Source organism: Nothobranchius furzeri, chromosome 2 (assembly GCF_043380555.1).
Source record: "Nothobranchius furzeri strain GRZ-AD chromosome 2, NfurGRZ-RIMD1, whole genome shotgun sequence".
Lineage (NCBI taxonomy): Eukaryota > Metazoa > Chordata > Actinopteri > Cyprinodontiformes > Nothobranchiidae > Nothobranchius > Nothobranchius furzeri.
In genome coordinates, this window is record NC_091742.1 from 76185927 (window position 1) to 76196053 (window position 10127).

Below are 10127 nucleotides of genomic sequence, written 5' to 3' on the forward strand. Positions count from 1 at the left end.
GCTGCAGGCCCAAACCTGGGTCGTGTTAAAATAATGATCTTTATAATAATAATACTAATAATAATGATTAATTCTATTAAATCCGTAAATATTGAGATTAATAGGCTAATTACACATAGTGTGGAAAAAGGCTTAAAGGAACAGGCCCGCTCGTTCGATTTTAGGAAGTTGAGTTCCTAAACAGCACCAAAAGTATTTTTAACCCTATAGGGTGCTCATGGAAGTACTGTAACCCCATGATGTTATTGTAGTCCATAACCAAAGTGTATTTCTGTTGTTACAATTTCAAATTTTTTTATTTTTATGCAGAAAATCTGAGAAAACTAAGTGATCAAATATGGATGTTGGCCCTGTTCAATAAATCCCAAAATAAAAACGCATGAACAAGTTAAATAAACATTATTTTTGAATAATTATAAGACACTTTAGAATAGCTAATTTTAGAAAATTATATCACCATTGAAAAATACTGAATTTATCATAGTTATTAAACAATACAGACTATTTTTATTAAAACAGAATATTGTGGAATATTTTTGAAAAGTTATTGAACAATATATACCATTTCTGATCAAATAAAAATTATTAGAATATTTTATATTTGAGGATCTGCCTCAATGTCATCTTCCTCCTGTTTATCGTCATCAAAATTTCATAGCCTGCTTAATGATTAATTCTGTGATGCTGATTAACTTAAATGTCTAATGGGCCTTCCATCTATAGGCCTCAGAAGGTTCTGCTTTTAGATGACACATCTCTGTCTTGCCTGGTTGAAAAAAAAAGATCAGTCCATTTTTAAAGTCTTTTTGTAATTAAAACAATTCACATACAACCGATATGGCTACAATTTTTTCAACTCCAAGGGTGGATATAATTGGAGCATATGTAAGAATAACAAAGTAAAAGGAACTCGACAGATATAATACAAAATAAATCAAGAAGAGGAAAAAAACAACAAAATAATAACAATAATTGCAGTGAGGGTAGAGATATTTTACGTTTACCAAGAACTCAAGCACAATGCAAGACGGACCTGATCAGAGCAAAACAGCAGGAAGCCCTCTTACATAATATAGCAGGAAGTTCCCAATTAGACCCCAAAAACAAACTGAATGCAAAACATCCATCCATCCATCCATCCATCCATCCATCCATCCATCCATCCATCCATCCATCCATTCATTCATTCATTCATTCATTCATTCATTCATTCATTCATTCCTCCTCCGGAGGAATCCTAAGGTGTTCCCTGGCTAGTCAAGAGACATAGTCCCTCCAGCGTGTCCTGGGTCTTCCTTTAGGTCTTTTCCTGGTTAACGTGACTGGAAAACCTCACCAGGGAGCCTCCCTGGAGGCATTCTGACCAGATGCCTGAGTTGTCACAAGAAAAAAAAATTAAGATGACAAACATTTGACTGTTGTAGATGTATGCGTTTGCAACACTGTTGTTAATAAATGAAAATAAATTAAATGTGGGTTATTGAATTTTTACACTGAAATAATACATTTACCAAAGCTTGTTTTTTCTCTGTTTTTTACTCTCCCTGGATCAGCTCCAGCAGATCCAATAGTGAAAATAATCGCCTTTGCAAATGAAACGGCCATCTTGCCCTGTCACATTGACCCCAGTGACGACCTTCCTACAGTAGAGTGGTCCAAGGAAAACATCTCTCCAAACATCACCTTCCTGTATCGGGGCTGTGAGACCTTCGCAGAGAAGAATCCGCTCTTCCGCGACAGGACAAACATTCAGTTGGACAAAGTGAAAGACGGTGATCTGTCTCAGATTATCCACGACGTGCGGCTGTCTGATGCAGGCGTGTACCGGTGCTTGACCAGGACAGAAAGGCAGGTGCAGGTTGAAGCAACGCTGGAGCTTTTTGTAGGTGTGTCCTGTCTGTATCTTCATGTTTATCTTGATGTGGTGCACCAGGATGAAACTTTAGTTTAAACATGTTTTTTAATTAACATCAAGCTAAACATTGGTGACAGTGTAGAGCTTCAGAATCAGAAGAGTTTTATTGCCATATATGCGAGAATCACAACATTAGGAAATTGCTGCGGTACTCAGTGCAAGAGAAAATAAATCATAAGCAAAATTAGAATTAAAAAACAAACACAATGGAATGATAATGATATAGGGAATCAATAATTAGAGAAGCAGCTACTTTATACAAGCCAGTGTAGGTACTGGTCAGAGCGGATCAGTTCAGGTGCAAACACAACACAGGGTCATGTGACTGTAACAAAGCAACTGGAGTGTGCAGCCCTAGGATTGCCGTTCATGAGTCCGACAGCAGAGGAGAAGAAACTGTTCTTATGGCATAAGGTTCTGGCCCGAAAGGATCTGAGCCTCCTGCCTGATGGGAGCGAGTCAAAGAGACCGTGTCCAGGGTGAGATGGGTCAGCTGTTATCCGAACTGCACGCCTCAATGTCCTGGAGGTGTACAGGTCCTGTGTAGAGGGGAGTTTGCAGCCAATGACCTTCTCAGCAGAGATCATGACATGCTGCAGTCTCTTCATGTCCCTGATGGTAGCTCCAGCATACCACACTGTGATTGAAGAGGTGAGGGTGGACTTGATGACTGCGGTGTAGAACTGCCTCATCAACTGTACTGATAGGTTGAATTTCTTCAGCTGCCTCAGGAAGTACATCCTCTGCTGGTCCTTTTTTATGGTGGAGGTGATGGTGGGCTCCCACTTGAGGTCCTGGGTGATGTTGGTGTCCAGGAAGCAACATGAATCCACCATCGTGATGGGAGTGTCAGACAGGGTTATAGGGAGGAGTGGGGCTATGTGCTTCCTAAAGTAAGTAAGTAAATTTTATTTATATAGCACTTATCACAGACATAGAATCACAAAGGGCTTCACATAGATCAAAACAAAATAAAACAAAGTCATACAATCATAAACAGATTATCATAAAATCTAAATGCTCTCAAAACAGAATTAGACTAACATCAGAAAAAATAAAGTCATAAAATTATAAATTTTCATAAACAGATGAAAGATAAAAAATTTGAGTTAAAAACAAGAAAATAAAAGATTTTGGTAAAAGCAGCTTTAAATAAAAGGGTCTTTAGCTGTTTTTAAAAAGTGTCCAGACTGTCAATGCTGCGTAAGGATAAAGGGAGATCATTCCAGAGTCAGGGTGCAACAGTCTGGAAGGAGCGATCAACTTCTGTATCTGGTTTTTGGAACTTCTAGAAGGTTCTGGTGTGTGGACCTGAGGGCTCGGGTTGGAGCATAAGGCTTTAACAGTTCAGTAATATAGGGAGGAGCTTAACCATGTGGAGCATTGAAAGTTATAGTCAGGATTCTAAAATTAACTCTAAAGTTATCAGGTAACCAGTGCAGAGACATTAGAATAGGAGTGATGTGTGCTCTTCTGTTTGCTCCAGTTAGGAGCCTCGCTGCAGAGTTCTGGACCAACTGAAGGCGGTCAAGGGTAGGGGTTGTATGAACTAGTCGACTAGTCGACTTCACTGCTCTGTAGTGACTTTTTATGCCTGTCATCGACTAGTTGCTGTCACATGATAATGACTGACAAGATGCAGTCCTCAGAAAAGAGCACCTGCGCGTCGGGAGGCGGAGGCAACGCGCTGTGCCAGAGCGTCGATACTGACACCCGCCATAAAACGGACATTTAACCAAATTGTGACGTTTACCCTCTTGCAATGTAACCTTCCCCTCACCCCCATCCTAACCTTAACCAGCTTGCGCATGCAAAGCTCTGATTAGTGACGCGCTACAGACATCTGCGTCCTGAGCACGGCCACAGTAACATTATCAAATCAGGTGTCGCCACCTCAAAAACTAATTTAACACGCGATCGTTCATGTCGGCTCATTTCCTTTTATGTTTTCTGCCTTTTATTCTTTTATTTGTGCCTGATGCGTTTCGCTGCTGTGGATCAGGGCACATCACCTGGTTTGTCCTCGGTGACGCACCGATCACTGATGCGGCCACCAAGCAGTGAGCACTCCGCTGTTTTTGCGGTCGGTAGATCTTTTAGAACTGCAGCTCAAAGGTAACTCATAAGGTGAATATATATGAACCCAGGTAGCAGTTTTTCTTTAGGATTGAGAGGAGATGCAGGAAGATAATAAACAGGCAGGACAGAAAAATAGTCAAATAAAAACAAGTTAGTTTTTGTACCTGGTGGTTGCAACAAACAGACACCATTGAAGGTCATCAGAAGTGAGGAACAGAAAATGAAATAATTATTTTAATGTTTAGAGCAGCAGGAACTCCGAGAGGCTGCAGGCGCATCAGTGAGTTTGCGGCCGCTGCGCAGGGGGAGGGGGGAGAGGGCTGAAGCAGAAACTACCGTTGTTAAAAGAAATGTGTTTAACTTTGAAAATGTGGGCGCAATTTTAATTGTCAAAAACTTCCAGGGCCACTTACTTTGCTCAGCTGATTGCTGTAAACAAAAATAACTCTAAAGTCCTGTTTGACACCATAAACCAGATTGTTTCACCTCAAATATCAGGGCAAGTTTTTTTTACCCCATCTACTTCTACTTCCGACCCCCCAGACATAAAATACTTTTAAAATTTGACTCAAATTACTTTTTCATTAAAGTCAAAGCTGAAATTAAACGATATGTCTTATTTAAACACATGTGGCAGACAGTGTTGGAAAGTTCATTTAAAAAAATGAACTAGTTCAAAGTTCAGTTCCTACATTTTAAAACAAACCAGTTCGTTTCTTAGTTCATAATTAAAACATTTTTGAACTTAGTTCACTGTTCCAAAAACGAACTAGTTCATGGTTATACACACACACACACACACACACACACACACACACACACACACACACACACACACACACACACACACACACACACACACACACACACACACACACACACACACACACACACATATATATATATGTATGTATAACTTATGAAATAATTTTCCAATAATTGGCACCCGTTCAGTCCACACTCATACCCAGCTGCAGTTTTTACCCTAAAGTATATTCTCAGTAACATGAGGAAAATGTTATTTGAACAATTTTTTTTAATGGGAAATTATTAAACAATCTTAGGAACCAGGCTGAGGCAGCAAACTCAAAGGGCAATATTAAAAGTGAAAAATATTTAAAAAAGTGTAATCTTTCAGTTAAATCCCTTTTCAATTTTTCTGAATGAACTTTGACTCCTGCACGCCGCACCAACTGCTTCTGCCTATGTTTGGCTGCATTTGCGGGTTCTACTTTTTATAGACACTATGGTCAACAGGATGCTTTAGCTCCGGAAAAGCTCCTGGAGTTCTGGAGCTAGAACGGCGAAAGAACGCATTCATAAACCTGTTTACGCGCGCCAGGACGGACGCACTCACTTTTACGTTCGTCAGACAAAATACGAACGAGTTAAGTTCACATTCTGGAAAAAGACGAACAAATTCACGAACGATCGTTCAATGAACACGTTCAGGCACAACACTGGTGGCAGACATGTTAGCAGACCAGGTCACGGACAACATCTTGAATCTTTTTTTTTTCCAGTTGCCGTGTCTAAGCCAAAGCTCACGTTTGTTCCTGCTGATGATGGAGTGATGCTTCAGTGCACGGCAGAGTGCTGGTTCCCAGAGCCTCAGGTTCAGTTTCTGGATGACCGAGGATCAGAGATTGAAGCTAAAGAATCACAAAGAGTTGAAGACCCAACAGGATGCTTCACCATCACTAGGACTGTGGCTCTAAAGGTTGACACCAGCAGGTCGGTTCAGGTTTAATAGGTTACAGTTGTTTTCTGTTGCTAAAATGCGTTTTTCAAAACTGTACGTTTCTTTCAAAACTGCACACACAAGACCCCAAACATCACACACAAATTCCTAAACCGTGGCTTCCCTTTGCAACAAAACCCTGCCACCACATATCGTAACATGTTCCCAAAATGGAACACGTGTTTTCATTTGGTAAACACAGCCACATTTTCACATGACACACACATACCATTCATTGCTTAAACACAAGTAGCCTTTGGGTGAACACTACCAAGCATGGAAAGAACACTGAAGAGCAAAACTGAAAACACAATTGTCTAAATGGAACACAATGAATTATACACTGAATATACGACAGTGCCCACTTTTCTCTGAGACAAACATTAGACATCACACAAAATTTGAGACAAAAAGTTTTATTTTTACAGTTAAAACCCCCCACCCCCCACACCACCCCTCACAAATTTTGAGACAAAACATTTTATTTTTTACGGTTAACCCCCCACCCCCAAAGCATAATCATGGGGCATCATGCCGTCGGTCTCTGTCTGGCCAGAGGGCCTCATCAACATCCTCCTGGTCCAAACAGCGCTGGAAGTACCGCCTCGAGTGCCTCATGAAGCCCTGACAGGCCTCAAAGGCCACATCTCTACAAGCCTCCTCCATGGCTTGAAGCAGTGGGACCTGGCTCTGTGGATCCCTTTCGTACACTTTCCACCTCCAGGCTGAGAAAAACTCCTCAGTGGGATTGAGGAAGGGGGAATAAGGTGGAAGGTATAAAATGGAAAACCGTGGGTGGTCCTGAAACCACTCATACACCTGGGTAGCCTTGTGGAAACTTACTTTTATGCTGCAGTCCCTGATTGCAAATTGCTCGCCAGATCCGAAAGTTTAGAGATTTGAATATTTGTGTGTTGTTGATTGAAGCTTTGAGAATTTATGTGAAAAGTGTGTGTAAACCTGAAAATTGTGTGTTGTGTTTTGACAGCAAGGTGATGTGAAACTGACATCAGAGTGTAAAGGAGGAAAATCAGAGTTCTAATATGACAAGGAAATCTTAAGTAGTGATAAACTGAGTCAAGCGATTGGGAACAGAGGTAGAGGTTGTGAAAATTGTGCCTCATTTTTGCTTTTTGAGTTTTAGCAATCGAAAAAAAAACTGTAATGTAAATGTTGACCAGGTGGAGATATTTTTAGTGTTTTATAGGGTTAGGGTTAGGTGTTGAACACTGAAAAATTTTTTTTTTATTTTTTATTATTTCTGATTATAATGGGTCACGCTTGAGTTTTTCATGCAGACTAAACATGAAAATAGTCTCATATACCTATCTCTTGCATTGGCTTCTGATAGGAAATAGACTGAACTCTAGGATTAGAAAATCCTGACAGATCTACGTCACACTGTCACTTAACATTCATGGACTCACCCATCTTGACTCATGATGAGGAAGGCTGTTGTTGGTTTAGTGTCCAAGAAACAGCAGAGAACATCTCAACTAGCAGAAGCTAACATTAGCAAATCCAAAAACAAGGCAATACGCTTTCAGGTTTGTGTTATTTCTGGAGATAAAACATCAACGTTGCACCTGTGCTTTTTCTTTCAGAGTACGACTTACAAGGCATTCAAGCTAGAGACCATTGTAAATGTAATGATTAAACAAGTGACCCGAATCTTTTAATTAGAGTTTTTGGTGATAATATTAAATGAACTGTAATCTGGTTATTACTCCTTGAGTAAAAATGTGAATCTGTTGTCCTTTGATATCAGTGTGACCTGCAAAGTTCAAGAAACGCAGTCAAACGTAACAAGGAAGACTCATCTTCATATTCCAGGTATTATGGTGCAATAATAAACTCCTGCATGAGATAAAGTTCCTAGATCTTCTAATCCCTGGTGAAGGTGGTTTATTTACCACATGGGCTTTCTGTAGATTCATCAGTTGGGGTGTGTTCCATTGTAGACACTTATACTTCCCACTGGTTTTAGTCTAATCTCGCCCACTCATTAACATATAAACCTTTTCACAATGTTACAAGTGCAATATTCTATATTTCATTGATGATTTTCTGTTGTCATCTCAGGTAGCTGTATGTCATCCTGCACTAATGCGTGTGTAATCACTGGAGCAGTCACTTTTGTGGTCACTGGTGTTTGTGTTTTGCTCATGCTTTGTGGAAATGCTGGTAAGTCAGAAAAATGTTTCATAAATCAGATGAAGATGTTTTATTTTGGGTAGTTGTTTTATGTACTGATCTGATCATGCTAGTGCCAGTTCAAACATTATTATTTCCAGCTTATTTAAAGTTAGTTTTTGTAAAAGTACAGGACATATTTGTCCTTGTAAAATATTGAAGTCTGGTGTGCATTTCACTGAAAACCAATTCAAACAACCGAGCTAGACAAACAAACAAACAAACAAAAAAAAAACCATACAAATTGGGAATGTCTGAATCCAAATTAAAGATTGCCTTACATAAATATTACCACTTAAATTATTATGTTTATAATAGACTAGTCTTTATTAATCCCACAGTGGAGAAATTCACCTGCTACAGCAGCACACACACTTCGATAAAAGGAAGAGTAAGATTACAGGTAAACACACCAAGTCAATAAACTATTATTGTAACCTTCAACCACTAAAAACCACAAATAAAAATAGAAACTTGTGTTTTCAGCATAAGGGACACAGACATACTAATGTGCATACAGTACTGCACACGTATTGGACACATACTGAATATTACATTGATGTTATTGTGTACTAGCTGTTATTAGTAACCGTGATGATAACTAGTTTTTACATAGAAGTGGTGGTAAGTTGTGTTTTCCTGAGTTCGTGAAAATGTCCATAACAGCAATAGTAAACTTTTACGCCAATGAAGCTCCAAATTGAAGTAAAGTGTCCATTGTCACCAAGTTTAAACAGCATTGTGAACAGCACAATGCTGCCATCTGTTGGTGTAAATGAGTATTTGCAATGTCCTTAAAAAGACTTAAAAGTGTTTTATAATGAATTCTTATCATTAAATATTAGTGATTCCAAAATGGTCCAAACAATTTCTAATTATGATATTTTAAATATATTTTACACAGGAACTCCTTTAAAAGGGTTCCAGAAATAACTTGATGTGACCAAAGTTCAAAGTCTTGTTTAAAAATATAGAATTAAATTAGTTTGTTCATCTTATTTTTTTTCCATTGAGAATTAATAGATATTTGATTTAATGTCACAAAAACAAAGAAAGGCTTGTGTTCTTCTGTTATTTTATTTTTTAACTGCAATTTAAAATGTATTACATCAAACTTTGGAAGTTAAACATTTCAGAAAACTGCATATTTAGTAACATACTACTGGTGGTGATGATTATAATACTACTACTAGTACTACTACTAATAATAAAGATAAAAATGATGATGGTATTAAATAAAATAAATTAATAAAATGTATTATTAGTTTTTACGTGGACAGCTGAAGTGGTGAATCTAAGTTGTCTTTTTTGGAGTTTGTGAAAACTTTTCATTTCAGCAAACATTGACTGAGTTTTTCTGTATTCACTCAGTTTGTGGATGTTGGATCAAAAAGTTGGCAAAAGAGCAGACAATCTACAACCTAAATGCAGAAATCAGTTACTTCACATCCAAGCTGGAACCTGCTCCTCAACGTGGCCAACCTCCTAGCACCTCCATCTCAACACCTCCCAGCACCAACCAAGAGGACCAACTCCCTCAGAGCATCACACTAAAACCAGCAGCTTCATCCACAAGCATCCACCGAGAATCTGATCATAAATCCAAGGTGAAAGATTCCCAACAAGCAGTTCCAAAACACCCAGCACCTGGTCCCAAGGTGAAGGAGAACAACCCCAAAAGTGCTGCTTTTCCTTTCCCAAAGGGCGGTGCTGCACCTTCCAGTCCTCATCCACCTCCCATACCAGAAGGAAGTACCTGTTCCCGTTCTCTGAGTTTTTCTGGTCCCTATTCCAGCAGTGGCCGGCTTCTCCGTAGACCTAGCATGTCTAACCGCTACAGTGTTCTGGTAAATTTAACTGAAGATAAAGAGTCGCTGTTAAAGTAGGAATGAAAAATCAAAGGTTAGTAAATTGCATCATGCAGTGTTTCCCCTAGGAATTTTCCCAGCTGTGGTGGTGGTGGGTGGTGGTGGGTGGGGGATTATGACACGTCTCACATTTATGTTAATATTGTTTTATTTGATGCACTCCACTTTGATCAGCACCAATCCAGCAACTGCTGCATTTTAATAACTAGTATTAAAGGTGAATACACCAGTATTTGCACAAGAATAACTTTTGTTTTAAACGCTCAGTGACACAATTTGCAGGGGGGATTTGGCATTTAATTTTTCTTGGTGTCCGGAAAAACATCTCCTT

At 39.1% G+C, this 10127-nt stretch overlaps 1 protein-coding gene across 1 annotated transcript in view; it reads left to right on the plus strand.

The window, feature by feature from the left end:
- The window catches only part of LOC107377022 (V-set domain containing T-cell activation inhibitor 1), a 10261-nt gene extending 366 nt beyond the window's left edge, over positions 1-9895 (plus strand). The window contains exons 2-6 of the mRNA XM_015946391.3: positions 1554-1886; positions 5518-5728; positions 7504-7568; positions 7818-7919; positions 9300-9895. Coding sequence (XP_015801877.3) covers positions 1554-1886; positions 5518-5728; positions 7504-7568; positions 7818-7919; positions 9300-9814 — 1226 coding nt within the window. The 3' untranslated portion in view covers positions 9815-9895. The remainder of the gene's footprint in view (positions 1-1553; positions 1887-5517; positions 5729-7503; positions 7569-7817; positions 7920-9299) is intronic.
- The last annotated feature ends 232 nt before the right edge of the window (positions 9896-10127 follow it).